Source organism: Macadamia integrifolia, chromosome 7, assembly GCF_013358625.1.
Source record: "Macadamia integrifolia cultivar HAES 741 chromosome 7, SCU_Mint_v3, whole genome shotgun sequence".
NCBI classification, from domain to species: domain Eukaryota; kingdom Viridiplantae; phylum Streptophyta; class Magnoliopsida; order Proteales; family Proteaceae; genus Macadamia; species Macadamia integrifolia.
Genome location: NC_056563.1, coordinates 33,283,247 through 33,300,330, shown reverse-complemented (window position 1 = coordinate 33,300,330; position 17,084 = coordinate 33,283,247). Strand labels below are relative to the sequence as shown.

Here is a 17,084-nt window from a genome sequence, read left to right as displayed (position 1 = left end):
AAAAAAAAAACACACACACACACACACAGACATCATAAATGCACCCAACGCTTTATTCCGTTTTTTCATTTTTTCATTCCCATAGAACATAAAAACTCTTGAAACGGTTTTTTGGAACATTACCAAATGCAGCCTTAGTCTTTTCCCTTATTATTATTATTTTATCAATTTTTTTTTTTGTATAAATTACTTAAAAGTCTCATAGAAAACCCAATTTTTTACAATTCGAATTTGACCTGAATATTTGTGGGACCTAAATTATTTTTAATGTGAAAAAAAAAAAAGAAAAAAGCATTGAGGTAATATCAAGGCCACTGCAACAAAATGAAAAGATCCCGAGGCCATCTCTATTGGGCCTGCATTATCCAGTTGGCATTATCATCATCATAAGGTACTCATAAATCTATCTCCTTCTATCCACGTCTCTCGCTGCTTGTAGCACTAATAGTAGTTCTAGGGTCTCTTCATTATTTGCCCTCCCTGAATATCCAGAGTTCACAAAGACAGCAAGTGATTGAGGGTTAGAATCCTCAAACAAACAAACAGCCCCCCATATGCTGCATCAGATTTAGAATCATAACTGCCATCACATATCAAAATATGTTGATACACAGATGAAGTAGCTGCATCAGGAATAAGTAATTGAGGAAAATGAAGATATTAGCTTTAGATACATGCTTATATATTGATCAACAAGAGATAGAAAAGCTTTTGATTCCTTATATACTACAAATATTAACGAATAATAATAGTCACAGAGAAAACGAATTTGAAATTGGATTAGAATCAGCTAAATTAAGGATTTAAATTTGTTGAAATTGTTTATCAAAATCGAATCGAGCCATTTACACCGAAATCACAAAACTGTTCAGTAAATGGTTCGGTTTTGATTTCAAGTTTAAGACCGATTAGTTATATGGGTCGGATTGGTTTTAACAATTTAATTCGTTGGTTTTAAACCGAATTGACACTGTGAAAATTGAACTGTTTAAACCGTCAAAATCGATCCAATTAACCCATATAATGATTAAATATTTGGTTGTTTTAACAAAACATAATGGTTTAATTTAGGGAAGAATTAAGGACCATAGAGGTTGCCCAACAGTCTATTAAATAATTTACTCTTATTATGTAGTTAAGTAAATTTTCTTTCTCGAAAGTAGTTCTACGAGTGTTTTTTTCTACCTAATTTGGGACGGAAACCCACCTGGTGAGAGCTTTTGGGCATATGTTCCTATTGCTTACATCCTTATTTGTTCAATGCTTCATTTAATTTGATATAAGTTTGAAGCATTTATCAACAAAAGCAAATTTTAGTAAGCATGTGAATAAACTAGTAAACCGATTGCTAACTGTTTAGAAATTATATGGAATAAACCGCAATCAAAACGGTTTAAAATCGTAAAAGCGACACCGTTTAAAAATCATGGAACCAAAACCGTTTGCTAAACAGTTGCGGATTTAAAAAGTTCAACTGTTTGATAAATGATGCGGTTTTAGTTTCAGCTAAATAAATGTGAACCGAATCTAACCACACCGTATACATCAAAACCAAACTGATTAACACCCTTAAGCTAAATCCAAGTCTAATTCTCGTCGATTTCAATGGAATTAATAAAGGAATCAGTGATGCGAAACCGGAATCATCGAAGGCCAATTCCATCACCGATTAGGCTAACTTGAACCTTGAATGGCATTCAGTCGATTGCCAAGCTCAACCGTCAGCTCAGTTGTTGGTTCTATCAATTCTTGCCAATTTCAATCCGGATTGGAATCAACCCAAATAACCCTAGAATTAGCCCTTCAGATCTCAAAAACCTTAGAATTGACCATTCCAAAATATCTAGAATCAAAATCACTCACGATCAATTCTAATCCAAAAAACCTTAGAATCGACCACCCCAAAACATCCAGAATGAAAATCAGACACAATCCATTCCAATCCAAATCGGCCGACAGTGGGGTTAGATCATAATTAATTTATGATTTGATTAAGAGAAAATGCTAGTAGTGATAGGCTTCAACAATAATTCAATAGCGTAATGCACTCAAACTACTCAGTATCAAGGAGAAAAGGATTATTAATCAATTCACCAACCAGTACCATCTACCACTAATTAAACCTTCTCATTAGGTTGCCTGTCTTGCTCGTTTGGTGAGTGTTCCCTAGTCAAAACAATCGATCATCTTCTCTTACCTTTTTCCAAGAGGGCTACAGAGATAATAAAAGAAATCAATTTGGGATAATTTACACTCACTTTTCTTCCCTTCTTTTTCACTTCACACTTCTCTTTCCTCAATCTCGTTCTTTGTATTTGTTTCTCAAGTGTCAATTTCTTGACTTCAACGTGGAGAGCAAATCCAAATGTATTGAATGATGTGAGTTAGATGGTTTTTTTTTGTTCACTGTTTCTAAATCTGGATTAAGATCTCTGAGAGTCGTTTAAGATGGTATGATCATATCAAGGGAGATCCATGAACACGATAATAAAGAATAACTGGATTCAAATAGAAGGTGTTAAAAGAAGAAAGAGACACCTAAAATGACTATCGGAGATGTGGAAAGAAAATATATACGAAAACTAAGGCTCAACCCAAGCATAACTGCAAATAAAGCTGTTTGGAGAACAAAGGCTAGTGGAGTAGCGGACCCCTTTTAAGGAAATGTTCCCAAGTACCTCTCTTTTACTTCTTCATTTTTTTTATTACATTTTAATATTTTTGTATTATTATTTATGTTTCAGTGGATTCATGTAATATGACTTATTTAGTTGCGATAAGATTATGATTATTATTGTCATTCTTGATTCTAGATGTTTCACACCTATCAATTTTAGGGTTTTGTTATTGCATCGCTGGGTTTTCAGATCTAGAAGTCTGATTTAAGAAATTCTAAAGTCAATTTTCTGACTTTAGGAGGGGGAAAGTGGCTGTGCTATGATTCCAACTGAAATATAGAAATGGGTCCCTCTCTTGTGCCCTTTGCCAAGATTCTTTTCCCCCAGTCTCAGTCCCAGGCAAAGGAGCCAATGAGCCATTTACAACTTTTGGAGGTCTCAGACAAACAAGTTCAGTTCCAAATCAAGAAGTTTTACTGAATCAAACAGTTTGTCCATTAAACCATGATCTTCTTTTTCTTTTTTTCTTTTTTTCTTTTTTTTCGTAAGAAACCATGAACTACTTCATGTGTAAGAATCTCAAATCTGGTAAATCCCTTCTGGCAAAGTAAGGAAAGGACGTGGGAATTGGGTATTAATAATTAATGGATAAAAAAAAAAGACTGAAGATATCTTCCAGGTCGTTTCCAAAGAAGATGCAGAGAAGGCAGGAGAGGGGTATTACAGTAAGTTAAGATTCGGAAAGTTCCACTGCCACCAACCGATAGCAACTGGCGAGCCGTAATAAACTGGCAACCAACAGCAGAAAAGATGCCCATGCTTGGGACTTGGCTCTTAGCTATCTCCTCTCCTCTCCTCTCTGTCTTAGCCTCAGCATCAGCCTCACTCTCACTGCCACTCCCACTCCCACTCTCTCACTCATACCGTCATTATCATCATCTTCTTCATTTGCTTTGTGAGGAAATGATACTACTCGCTCCCCCAGAGTTTTCTTCTCTTTTCGGCCATTATCTTTGAGATCTGATCTGCTTTCTTTGCTTCTACTCTCCGCTTCATATCTTTATAGAGCTCTTTCTCAATATAATAATCATTTCTATGCCTCCTTTCTCTTTCTCTTCGTCTTCTTCTTACTCAGTTTCTTGATTTCACTGTGAGAAACACAAAGACATTCTCTATTTTCCCCAGTTTCTGCTTACCAAGTTAACTAAAGCTTTTATGGAAGGAGGGTCGAGCTCAAAAAATATAGAGAAGGCCCACGACATACGTAAAGGTCGGCCGAAACCCAGCTCTTGGCCTCCGAAGGTCGAGCCCTTTGTACCAAGAACTGATCACAATCCAAGAGAATTGAAAGCTTGGGCAAAGAGGACTGGTTTCAACCCCACTTTTTCAGGAGAAACAGCGTCTAGTATCAGCGAGAGGGACCCCAACGAGAAGAATAACAGTGCTGGGTTTGATATAGAGAAGGGTCTTGATGGGAGAGGAGGGTCTTCGCCGAAAATTGAAATTGATCCGATTCTGGGTCGTACAAAGGGGAACAGAGGAGCTGAAATTGAGCCGGTTTCTGGTCCTGGGAATGGGAGGAAGCATGAAAGTGTCACTGGTGACGGTTTGAGGAGCGACCCACAAAGAGTAGAAACACAGAAGAGAAGAAATGAGCCTTTATTGGGTTCAAAGGATGATGACAAGAAAGTTAATTTAAATGGGAATGGGAATGGGAATGGCAATGCAGGTAGGAGTCGGCAGGAAGCTCCAGAGATTCCTCCAACCGCAGAACTCAAGAGAGATGACGGCAAGATCGATAGGGAAGAGGAAATTGAGGATTCTCCCGATAATTCAGAAAGTAGTCTCTGGGGTCGGCGCAGACCATCAGGGATTAGGTGCAGGCTCAGAGAAAACCCTGGTCCTGGTTAGTGTAGTATCTTCACATTAAATAAACAATCTCTTTCCTATACTTCTTGTTGAATTGTTCTTAACAGAAACATGGAACTTAAGACTAATATAACTTAAAATAAACAGAATAAGGTAAACTTTGACAGATTTTTTAAGAAGAAGATTTGAATTAATAACACATTATAATAGTTTGTATTTGATGAACAATCCTAAACAGAAGTAAGTTTGTAAAGCACCTTCTCAAGTTGTTATCTGGAGGATGTTACTCTTCTTTACAAGGAAATAAATGATTTTTTTTTTTTTGACTGTTTATTTGTTTTCAACTGCAGTCCATCTTATGTATTATGGTTTACAGCACTATTTGTCGTTGGCTGGTTCACTTATTTTCATTCCCATAGTCATGGTACCAGCCATGGGTGGAACAGATGTAAGCATCTCGTATGATGGTTTGTTTGCTTTCTGATACAATATGTTACCACTGATTTTTTATTTTTTTATTTTTTTCCGAATCCTGACAACAGAAGGATACTGCCACTGTGATCTCCACAATGCTTTTGGTATCTGGAATTACAACAATACTACACTCTTACTTTGGAACTCGGCTTCCTTTAGTTCAAGGAAGTTCATTTGTATACCTTGCCCCAGCTTTAGTTATCATGAACTCTCAAGATTACCGAAATCTTTCTGAACATGTAAGTTTGTTCCAGCCATTCATAATTTATCTTCTCTAGTGAACTGTGATGAATAGGTCCTGAATTGAAGTAAAACAATTAGGCAATTGATCATGTAAATTGGTCTCCCAAAGATCTTCTTGCATATAATTCCAGCTCATACATTTTGCTCCCTTTTCTCCATAAATTTCACCTGATTGAGCATACTTGGTATTGATTTTTTAATTATTCCAGAAATTTAGGCTCATAATGAAGGAATTACAAGGGGCTATAATTATTGGTTCAATTTTCCAGAGCTTCCTGGGATACAGCGGTCTCATGTCTCTTCTTCTGAGGTATTTTGGGAGTCTTATGAATGTCTTTTTTCTGCAAAATATGGATCATAAAGTTCTCATGTAGTGCTATTTATAATTTCTTTTACCAATGTGTTCCATTCTCTCATGGTGCAATTGTAGAAGCAATTCAAATCTTCGTCCATTGGACCAGACTTAACTTCATTCTTCTTGCAGTTAATCATAAGCCTGACTTTTCTATCCATTAAGAGGGGATATGATGCAACAGGTCCATTAAAGAGATGGAATATTTCATAATAGAGTTTACTGTTATGATACAATTCCATGTCATGTTTATTTTCTTTTGCATGGCTAGTGGGGTTAGTAATTATGGTTTGTGTGTCTTAGTCAAATTCAAAATCCAGGAATACATTCATGAAGAGATCATAGTTATTGAACTCCTTAACAATATCAAAAAGTCCCCAGCCATCTTTGCTTCCTTCCTGCACTTTATCAACCAACTTGAAGAGGTTATATTTGCAACATTTCTTGGCTTGGAGAAGAGAGGGTTGTGGAAATTAATCTTGACTGTGTGATCTGCTAGCTCATGTATAAAGGAGTGACAGATTTTCTGAGGTTAGGAGAAACCAACCTATTGAACAGCTCTGAAGACTCAGGATTTATTTGTGTTTGGGCTTCTCCCAACAAGGCCTGCACTGGGTTATCCTTTGAGATATTACGTTGGATTCTTTTAGATGTTCTTAGTTTACTTCTTGCTTTTCTTTTTTAGTTGATGTTGCCTTCACTATATGCTAGATCACATCCTCAGCCTTACTGTTTATTTAGTCTCTCTGTGGGAATCTCGATCCTTAAAGAAAATTTACATGTACATAACAGAAGATAGTTGCTAGAGATTAATTGCTTAACCAACTTAGACAAATTAACCCTTTTAGTAGTCTGTGACGATCTTGACTGCCTTGTTGGAACTACGTGATCTACTGGGCCTTAAAAGGATTTCAATACCAAAATGAGAATCCGATCAAGATCAAATTTGAACATTTTTCAGAGGGTGCCACTTCTGCTGAGCAGCTTCACCTTAGCTGGTAACTGTTTTAAAGTTGTGTTTCTTAGTGCCACAAATTATTACAGTTCTATCCATATTGAGGTTGCATGCAACCTTATATAATTCATTCTTAGTTGTTAATTAATGTTCTGCTGCAGATTGATAAACCCAATTGTGGTTGCACCGACTGTTGCTGCAGTAGGTTTAGCATTTTTTTCTTATGGATTTCCTCAAGCTGGTACATGTGTGGAAATCGGCCTTCCCCAGATACTTCTAGTTCTTATTTTCAGTCTGGTATGGAACTTTCCCAGTGGCATTTTTTCAAACAGAGACTTATGGTTCAATCTTCCCAGTATTCTAACCTAATAAGCTGTTTCTCATTAAACTTGAATCTTTTTACAGTTTTCTGTGTTCTAATAATTTTCTCTTGAATAAATGTGTTCCCAATAATACTTGCAGCATTAACTTTTCATTCCATTTTAATATGGTTTCAGTACCTTCAAGGAGTTTCTATATTTGGGCATCGGATATTCCGGGTCTATGCGGTATGCTTCATGTCTTTCACCTTGTTGGTTATTTGAAAAATTGACTGTCGTTACCCATGTATCAAATTACCAATGCCAACTCAGCTAGCATATATATATTCTCTGGCTCATACAGCTGAAGCCGCATATTTCTTATATTTTATTATTAGCAAACAAAATCTGTTTATGCACGTTAGAAAAAATTGTTATATCTATATGCTTTCTCATCCAGCACATTGCACAAAATAAAGTGCGACTCTGAATCTAAGGTAATAAGTCTTCACTGAACAACACCACCTCAAGAACTTTTCTGCATAGCATTATTTCTAAAGTTCCATTAATAGAGGAAATGATGCAGAATAAACCTCCCTGAGGTGCTGCAAAGGGCTTTACTGTACAACAAGGGAGTGTGGGGAGGGACCCTTAAGTAATCACTGCATCCTTGAGCTCATCCTTATGGTTAAAGGTAATTAAAAATAAGATTAGATTTCTTAGTCACCTCCTGTCGTCTGCAGTAGGATTGCATTACATATTCATCCAAGCAATCCAATTTGGTAATGAGAGCAAGTCCCTCTCTCACATTCCCAGGTCTCCAATCTATCATTGACTTCCATTAGTAAAGAGGATGCTGCCACCTTGAATTATTGACAACTTACATACACTTATGAAATGAAAGAAACTTGCTTCTTTGTTTTTTACTACTCAAAGCTTCTTGCTGCCAAGCTTTTTATCTTAATGAACCTTTCTGACATTATCAACCGTTGCAGGTTCCCCTTAGTGTTGCAATCATATGGGCATATGCATTCTTTTTGACAGCTGGTGGAGCGTACAACTACAAAGGCTGCAATGCCAACATACCTAGTTCAAACATCTTATCTAATGCGTGTAGAAAGCATGCATTTACCATGAAGCATTGTCGAACAGATGCTTCCAGTGCATGGAGCAATGCTGCTTGGGTTCGAGTTCCATACCCTTTACAGTGGGGTATTCCTACATTTCACTTGAGGACTTCCATTATCATGATCATTGTGTCACTGGTTGCAACAGTTGATTCGGTGAGTGGCTCATAACTCACCTAATGCAATAGAGAAGTACAAAATGAAGTGTGAATTGTTGAAGGTTTTTAATGAATACCGTCTGTTCACTGATCAGAGGGAAAGCTTTGTTTTTGGGGGTGGGGGTGGGGGTGGGGGTGGAGTGGGGGGGAGGGGAAGCAGAGGAAAGATTCATCATATAGGAGAAAGGAGTGGTGAGGAGCCCAACCATACAGAGAAGCTATAAAACTTAGTTATTAAATATTGACGTGACATTTTAAGTCTAACCGCAGTGCACTTGGTATAACTCCACCAGGTTGGAACGTATCACTCCGCATCTTTACTAGTTAATTCAAGGCCTCCAACACCAGGAATTGTTAGCAGAGGAATAGGATTGGAAGGCTTTTGTAGTTTACTGGCTGGACTTTGGGGTACAGGCACTGGTTCAACAACCTTGACGGAGAATTTGCACACCATTGACATTACAAAAGTGGCAAGTCGGAGAGCCATAGAACTTGGAGCAGTGTTGTTGATCTTCTTCTCATTTATAGGTGAATGCAGAAATGTATATCTACGCATTATGACTGCAAAACATGTCCAGCCATGTTGCAGTGTACTGATTCATTTTACTTCTGTTTGATAGGAAAAGTAGGTGCCATTCTAGCTTCGATACCACAAGCTTTGGCAGCTTCTTTACTTTGCTTCATCTGGGCTCTGATTGTGGCATTGGGTCTATCAACATTGCAGTATGGTCAAGCAGCAAGCTTTAGGAATATAACAATAGTTGGTGTTTCCTTGTTTCTATCGTTATCCATTCCTGCATATTTCCAACAGTATCAGCCCAATATCAGCTTTGTACTGCCAAGTTATTTTGTTCCTTATGCAGCAGCTTCAAATGGACCAGTTCACACTGGCAGTAGAGAAGTAAGCACAATATTTTCTCCTCTAGTAAATTAGTTATATACCATGTTTGCACACACACACACAATAACTTAAGTAGCACTGATCTTCCCTATTCCTACTTTCATATCATTTTGTCAGTGTGCTCCACTGACTCACATAGAGCCTTAAGCACTGTGCAAGGATATGCTGGGTGACTCATTGCCTACTCGGTGGGCCACCTGCTAAGTCTACTGCAATCTGAAAATCATCGAAGCATCCCTATCTGATTGTGGTTCACCGCCCCACCCCCCACCCCAAAAAAAAAAAAAAAAAAAAGCCTCCCCTCCCCCTCCCCCACACTTTCTAATAGCTGAAATTTATGTTATTTTGTGGAAATCTACTCTCTATCATCTAAAAGAAAGTGATGGATCAGATGTTCTTTTTAAGTTTTAGGGCTTAATCAGTGTACGACCAAGTTGATGGACATATATGCTGACTGTATGGCATCTGGATATATTATAGGATTTTTCTGTTGAGCTCATTCATCATATATGCATTGAACAACAAGTGCATAGGTCTTTTGAACACACACACACACACACACACACATGTATCAGTGGGCAAAGATGAGCATCACATCTTATGGTTGGGAGGAAAGCCAAGTTTGTATATTTTAAACCCTGACCACTTTTCCCTTCATATTTTACTTACGGTGACTTGTTTATGTCAGCTCGATTTTGCCATAAATGGTCTTCTGTCGCTTAACATGGTGGTGGGATTCTTGCTGGCATTTATACTGGACAACACTGTTCCTGGCAGCCGGCAAGAACGAGGAGTTTACATATGGTCGAGTGCTGAAGACCTGGCAAATGATTCATCTATTCTCGCAGATTATTCGCTTCCAACAAAAGTTGGCCGGTATTTTCGGTGGGCAAAATGTGTCGGTGCATGACATGACATTTAGCAGCATGTTTTTTTAGTGAAATTGTCACTCTTTACATGAAGTGTTAGATAGGGCAGGGTTGTAGAAAGATGGGGGAAGGAGATAATTTGTGGTTTTCTTTTACACATACCCTAATTTGTCACATTGTACTGAATAAAGGAAAGAACAATCTTAGAACAATCAGGTGTTCTCACACGTAAGAACAAAATGGGGTATCTCAGATTAAATTCAAATTGTTTGTTTTGAAGGCTTTATAGGTGAAATCAGAGATACATTGTGGTACTGTATTAGCAAATACTGGCCTATATTGTCGAGGGAAAAAGATACAAAAGATGAAACTTCTGTAATTTGGTAGTGAAATGACAGTTCAGCCATAGAATTGATATTAGCCGTCCAGCAACCTTAAAGATGTAAGGCTATGTTTGGAATGCAAGAAAAAATACATAATAATACAATTATACAAAGGTAATAATAAGAAGAAAAAACCTTTTGTATTATCTCTTATGTTCCAAACATAGCTTAACGGTATGTTTGGTATGTTTGGTTGGCAAGAAAAAAGAGAAAAAAAGAGAGAAATGCACAAACTCATCATTACTTTTTCCTTATTATATTTTTCTTTTCTATCCATTTCTTGCCAACCAGACATACCACAAGTGAATAACCTAAACAGTTACACGTTCAGTCCTACAAGTTTCAAGAATCTGATCCTAATTACACCCTTGTGGCTGACAAACAGTCACATTGGTCCCGATAGTTAACAAAGACATACATCAAACCCTATTTTCCCAACGAACATTAGAAATTGCCTCTATGATATGTGAATGTCATCATTAACTCTCACCCCATTATATGAGGTAAAAAATATCCTTCCTACCGTCTAATCAAAGGGTCAAATCCCATGGTGGACGGGTGAAGAGAAACTTGGTCATTCCTAAAATGCCAAAACTTCCTCTCATACATCCAGAATAATATTAGTAGAGAGAAAACTGCTCTAAGGCAGCAATACTAAAAGCTAAAACACTTGAGAGAGAACATAGAGGATGCTAGTTCATTTTTCGAGGTGTCTATGCTTGAAGTATAAAGCAAGTCGGCAAGTAAAAGAGAATCCAAAAGCAGAATGCAGAGGAGAGGAGGAAGATGAAGACGACAATCACAAATATGGAAGCCATGGATTTCAAGTTGAGAGGAAGATGATCTCACAGATGTAGACAGTCCCATCGAAGTCGAGTTTCGCCTCAAACTCCCCCTTTGCAGCTCAAAGATGCCATCAAAGAATACACCATCCTTTGGTCGAAGCATCTTCCAGAATAGCCCTCAATGAATACAGCATTCTTGGTTAAAACTCATTTTCTAGAGTCAACACACCATCTTAAATCCATGTTTGGACAAGAGAGATCTGAAAACCAGGTTCTTTAATCATTAACCTTATTCTGGCACCTATTGATTTTGCACCTTATAACATATTTTTCTAATAATTCTCATTAGGCTATGAGAAAACTAGAAAGAAACCAAAATTGCAGACAGTAATTCAAAACGGTAAAGCAGAAACAGTATCATATATTTTCAATAATTGAAATAAAACATATTAACATTACTCCGAGACCTGATTATCATCCTCAATATACATTACCGATATACTATTTTTACCTTCAAGACAGTCCAGTATAATCTTACATTCATCGACTCCTGGCCAGTATCCAGCCCTATCAGTCAATTCCACAAAAATACCTAGTGACCTAAGAGTGTTTCTGTATCTTTGGTTAACTTACATGCTTCCTGATGACATTTTTCTTACCGCCGATGAAATTTGAATTAATTGAATAGTCTAGAAACAAATCCTCCTTTTCATCATGAGAAGAGTACACATATGCCACAAGCTCAAGCAGCATAAATAAATCACCTATCAGTTCACTTGACCAGCTAAACCCAGATTCTGTTTCCACCACCAGTCAGCTAAACCCCCCCCCCTCCCCCTTTGGGGTGGCAAGAGACTCAAAACTGTTTCGAGCTTGAAGATTATAAATGCATGATATTTCCACATTTTGACTGGACAGAGCAGGCAGCCAGTGCAATGACTACAGAAAGCAATTACCAGACATCTCTAAGATAGCGTCCTTCCATCTGCAGTTTCTTCACCATAGCCTCGGCTTTTGAGGTATCCGAACTTTCCTGTATAATATTTGCAACAGGAGATTTAGTGCAAAAAATAATGTATAATCACTCAAGTATATAAACAGAAAATGGCATTCATCAACTTATCACACTACTTGGGAACAGTTTCTTCACAAGTTCAAATAGCCGCAGAAATAAGGTGTATTTCCAATATACCCTTCTAGGGGATCCAAGCTGATTTGATACCTGCAGCATTTCTCTCCAGTACAGAAGAATGAGCTGAAAGCATCAGAGCAATCCTGATGCCCTTACAGATCCATCCATTAATTTGAAATACGTGAAAAATGGCTAGAACAGAATCATCTAACCAACAAAAATCCTTCAACAACTTCAACTGCCAGTGTCAATTTGGCACTTTCACTTAACATCAAGGTTCCTTATTCTTTCCAATAAATAGTTATTTTACATGACCAGAAATCCAAAGACATGGATAACTTTAATCAGAGCGGGGGAGAGATTTGAAGAAACAGATTGCTCTGTACCTGTTCTTGCACAATGGTATGCAAAGTCCGGTGGACATCTCTAGCCATGCCCTTGGCATCTCCACAAACATAGAGATAACCACCACTGGAGATTAGATTCCATAGGTGTGCTGCCTGCACATGGGGCATATTAATTAAAAATGTGGCCATAGGGAATTGCAAACAATGATCAGTGTCTTCTGCCTGCTTACTTTGTCCATCATTTTATGCTGAACATACTCCTTTGTCTGTCCTTCACGTGAGAATGCAACAATTAGCTCAGACAATGCACCTTGTTCTACAAAGGTATTGAGTTCGTCCTCATAGATGAAGTCCTACAAACAGAGATCAATATCAAATACACTTGTAGCATGGACATGTTGTGGAGAGAGGTGACCTACATTAGAATCGTATAATTTGGAGAGACCAATGATCAGAACCTTTGATCTGAATCTTACATTAGATTTATTTTTTCTTTCTGAAGTTACCTTAGAATCATATAATTTGAAATGACCAATGATCAGAAACTTTGATCTGAGTCTTACATTTGATTTATTTTTTCTTTCCGAAGTTACCTTTCTATGAGTCCTCCTTACAGTTCAATTCATGGATCTTACAATCCACCCAAATATTACAACTCTGCCAGCTAACAGGTTCCTTGTTCAATAACTTGAAAAAAAAAAATATATCCTTTCCAAGATATTCCCTTACACATTATACTTCACCACCCAAGTGTCCCTATAAACTCCATTCTGAGAGGCTGGACAGATTTAGGGTTTTAAGAGTAAAAATCCCACCCCAAAGAAAACCTTTTATGTATATTTCCATTTTCCAGTAGAAATCTAATTCATTATTTTCCATTGCTCCCATACATTCTAAAAGGATGCAAATTGTCAGCCTTAAGATCCATGTGTTGGCTAGAGAAATTGGTCATTTTTTGAAGAAAACCATAATTTGTTACCCCCTAATTGGCTGTTCAGAACATGGTTTCATTATTAAAGCATTCATTAAAATTTACATTTGTGTGGTCATGCAGAAAATGTTAAATGATGAGGTGTTTTATAATTGACAAAACACCTTGCAAATATAAGAAGACACAAACCATGTCCCAAACATTTTGGGTTTGAATCATGTTGAAAATATTAGTTTTATCTTATTCAAGAAAAGAAGACATAAGATTTGAGAACTATCCCTAAAAGTTCAAAGACCAAAATGGTGAAGACTAAACTGGGAAGAAAAGGGGAGTATAAAGCTGTTATTGATGCCAAAGTTAAAACATGAATAAAAATGGAAATATACTAGGACAACACAACTGTTCTTTACTCATTAGAAATATTTTGGATAATTAATAGCCTCAATACATGTGAAAGAGTTAAGAGCACCTGAAAATCCATACAAGAGATTAATAAAAAATCATGGGAGGAGGTTAGGTATGCCACCGGCTTTCCTAAAGCTAGAGGCTCAACCAATAGGAGGGTTTCCAAAGGGAGGAGAGAGATAGACACAGATCTGGGTATACCAGCAGCATCCCAGCCTTTTCCCAAAATTCAAATATAAAATCTTTTATGATTTCAACAATCAGGGAAAAAAAATCACACACTCCATGACCTAATTCAAATAAATATAAATGGCCACTTCAATAATGTAACTTGAGCTTGGTTTGGCAACATTCCAGGAATATCTCCACGACCGGGAACATGGTATTGCAGAGGTAATGTTGCCAAACCGAGCTTTGTTTTCAGAACATTGGAAGAGAGAAACAGTCTATACATGTATTATTATTATTCATTACCATTCTGCGGTTTCTACATCCAAAGAAGAGAAGAGCAGGGCCAAGTTGAGCACCCTCTTCTTTCAGGACCAGTCTTTCCTGAAAAGAAGAATAGGAATTAGTTTCAACTAAACATACAATAAGACAAAACCAGGCAAAAGAACTCATAAAATGTTCAAAACCTGGAGAAATCCTCGGAAAGGTGCCAATCCAGTACCAGGCCCCACCATGACGATAGGAATGGAAGGATCTGCTGGTAACTTAAAATTTGATGATCTAACAAAAACTGGAGCCCAGCTGCAATCATTGCTTTCATCCAGAGGAACTGCACACTATAATATTGATAGAGAAGCATCAAATAGCATCTAATATTTACAATCTCAAATTTTTTAAACATCCCTGTGCGCCTTCCAATAACAATTACAAAGCAATAATGGCATATTTCCACATGGGAAGGGATCAATTCCTACCTTCATCCATGTTGAGCACACCCCTCTATGAATCCTCCCGGTTGGGCTTGGACCATAAACCAAGGCACAAGTTACATGAATCCTAGAGGGAGCATATCTGCAAGAAGTGCACTTTCAAATAAATTCATGAGCCCAACTAAAATGCTATGACTGCTTCAGTTATTTTGGCTGTTTGTGTAAATTGTAGGGGGAAAAACACCTTGGAGAGGATGATATTGAATAATAACGGGGCTGTAAGCGAGGGGTTACAGCTGCAAAAAAAATGCCCAGCGGAGGTCTTGCTGATGGAAATTCAGCCATTACTTCTAGGAGACTTCTCTGGCTCCCAACAACCCACTGTGCATACTCATCCTGTGAAATGAGAACATAGAAGAAAAATAAACACAAAGATATCAACCAAAGAAGCACATAAATACCGGAAAAAAAAAAAAAAGCAAAGAACAAATAATATAAGCCACAAGTTGCTAGGGACTTGCACCAGAAAAAGAAAATTTTTGAAAAAAAAAAAAAATTGAACCTTTCCATCTGGAGATGACAAAAATTTGAGTCTTTCTGCTTCACTGGGTTCAGATGCATGAGCAGCCAAAGCAACCAAACTAGCCTGAACAAAGGAATCAAAACAGCCAAACATCATGAATAACAAAACTTTAAGGAAAAAAATAATGACACCCAACAGACCAAAACTAGTGAAAGCACCTTTCTAGGAGGATTCAAGAGATCTGCATAACATGCTAGGGCATTACGTAATGTGCATGGACCAGGGAAAGGAGGTGGCAACGAGCTTTGCAGGGGTGTGCCATCTTCATTGTCCAGGTGGATTGAAAACAGCAAATCCAAAGGCTGACCCAACAATTTTCCCGCTTCCTCAATGATTTCATCACAATTCTCAGCTAAAACACCAACATGGTCTCCAGTTTCGTATCTATAACAAAAGATTCATCACCAATGAATGTTGGCACTAATTTAACATACAAAGATACATAAGTTTTAATACGACTGCAGGTCTATAATGCAACCATGATGAAGCCTGTTTGATCTGAGCTTACGCACCAAAATAGAAGGTTTAGACAGCCATAACTGTCACCTACACAAGCAGATTAGAGAAAGAAATAAAAGATGACGAAACCATTTGACACTCAAGAGATAGTTTAACCCCATCATGGGTTTTATTACCAGCTAATTCTTCTTTATCTATAGAGAAGGGAGGGGATTTGTGGACCTTTACATGTCACAGCTATCTTTATTTGTTTTCATATATCAGCATGACCAATGTGTTCCATTTCACATTTCACATTTCACTCACTTTATCACTTGCACAAGCAGGACAGTACTAGGATCATTAAAAGTGCAGTGATAATGACAGCTCAACTCAGCGAGCCCTATTAAACAAAATTGTCTCAGTTGCATGAATCCATGAATTCCATTTTCACATTTCAATCACTTATCCCCATTTTGTTGGGATAAGGTTGAGTTGCTGTTGTTGTACAAGCAAGACAAAGCTAGGATCAATAAAAGACCAGTGATATGTGATGTAGATATGCACCCATGGAGCGATCCATACCCATCTAGGTATCCAGCAAGAGATGAACTAGATCCATATTGAGTCCTTGGTTTAGTAGGATTTTAGTAGTTTATTTTATTTACGAAACTAATATCTTTAGTTTATTTTATTCTGTTTATTTTTTAGAAGTTGCATACATAGGGCATAGTTAGAGTTGGTTTACGATTTATTTTCCTTTTGAGTTAGTTTCCTTTTAGGATTTCTTTCCATGTTAGAGTTTTTCAATTTCCTATTTATATGCTTGTAATTGATTGAGAAAGACAGATTTAAAGAAAATATGAATTGAGTTTGAGTATTGAGAGCCTTAGGGCTGTGTGATTCTTCTCTCCCCCATTTCTTTATGCGATTTTCCCTCTTCTTCCCTAAGGCTACTCCATCAATTGGTATCAAAGTCGAAGGATCCCATTCCTTCCCCATCTCCTTTCTTCCATTCCCATTCTCTGTTTTGGTTCTACCAAGACTCAGGACAATCCAAAAAAAAGTCAGTCTCTGTGTTGAACAGAGGAGTCGACCCAACCCAAAGGTGAAGCAGAGAAGCGAGAGTGAGAGGCAGCAAGCCAAAAAAAAAGAGTCAATTCTGTCCCGCAGAGACTCTCCTTGTCTCACGACCTCCTCCTTCCCTTCACCACTGCAACGACCCCACTGCCTCCTCTTTCCCTTTTCACCAGCAGCAACCAAAAACAAAAAAAAAGCAGCAGCAGTGTAGAAGAAGAAGCATTAGCAGGAAGTTGAGCAGAGAAGAAAAAAAAAAA

The 17,084-nt window shown here is 37.6% G+C and overlaps 2 protein-coding genes across 2 annotated transcripts in view; one reads left to right on the top strand and one right to left on the bottom strand.

The window, feature by feature from the left end:
* Positions 1 to 3,129: 3,129 nt before the first annotated feature.
* On the top strand, positions 3,130 to 10,179 carry LOC122085029 (nucleobase-ascorbate transporter 11). The gene is made up of 10 exons (XM_042653462.1): positions 3,130 to 4,524; positions 4,838 to 4,935; positions 5,030 to 5,200; positions 5,414 to 5,514; positions 6,673 to 6,808; positions 7,009 to 7,059; positions 7,806 to 8,093; positions 8,389 to 8,623; positions 8,716 to 8,996; positions 9,685 to 10,179. The coding sequence occupies exons 1-10, from the start codon at positions 3,834 to 3,836 to the stop codon at positions 9,904 to 9,906; spliced, it is 2,274 nt and encodes a 757-aa protein (XP_042509396.1). The 5' UTR covers positions 3,130 to 3,833; the 3' UTR covers positions 9,907 to 10,179.
* Positions 10,180 to 11,434: 1,255 nt separating this feature from the next.
* Positions 11,435 to 17,084, bottom strand: part of LOC122083551 (NADPH--cytochrome P450 reductase-like) — a 14,927-nt gene continuing 9,277 nt past the window's right edge. The window contains exons 10-18 of the mRNA XM_042651401.1: positions 15,468 to 15,693; positions 15,289 to 15,372; positions 14,971 to 15,122; positions 14,772 to 14,868; positions 14,484 to 14,633; positions 14,323 to 14,400; positions 12,743 to 12,865; positions 12,552 to 12,665; positions 11,435 to 12,066 (exon numbers count right to left, since the gene is read on the bottom strand). Of these exons, the coding sequence (XP_042507335.1) occupies positions 11,986 to 12,066; positions 12,552 to 12,665; positions 12,743 to 12,865; positions 14,323 to 14,400; positions 14,484 to 14,633; positions 14,772 to 14,868; positions 14,971 to 15,122; positions 15,289 to 15,372; positions 15,468 to 15,693 (1,105 nt within the window). The 3' untranslated portion in view covers positions 11,435 to 11,985. The remainder of the gene's footprint in view (positions 12,067 to 12,551; positions 12,666 to 12,742; positions 12,866 to 14,322; positions 14,401 to 14,483; positions 14,634 to 14,771; positions 14,869 to 14,970; positions 15,123 to 15,288; positions 15,373 to 15,467; positions 15,694 to 17,084) is intronic.

Excerpts from the sequence above, each read along its gene's own strand:
- LOC122085029 (XM_042653462.1), top strand. The coding sequence starts at position 3,834 with ATGGAAGGAGGGTCGAGCTCAAAAAATATAGAGAAGGCCCACGACATA. Across the intron at positions 4,936-5,029 it reads CAGCCATGGGTGGAACAGAT|AAGGATACTGCCACTGTGAT; the intron begins GTAAGCATCTCG and ends TCCTGACAACAG. Across the intron at positions 5,201-5,413 it reads ACCGAAATCTTTCTGAACAT|AAATTTAGGCTCATAATGAA; the intron begins GTAAGTTTGTTC and ends TAATTATTCCAG.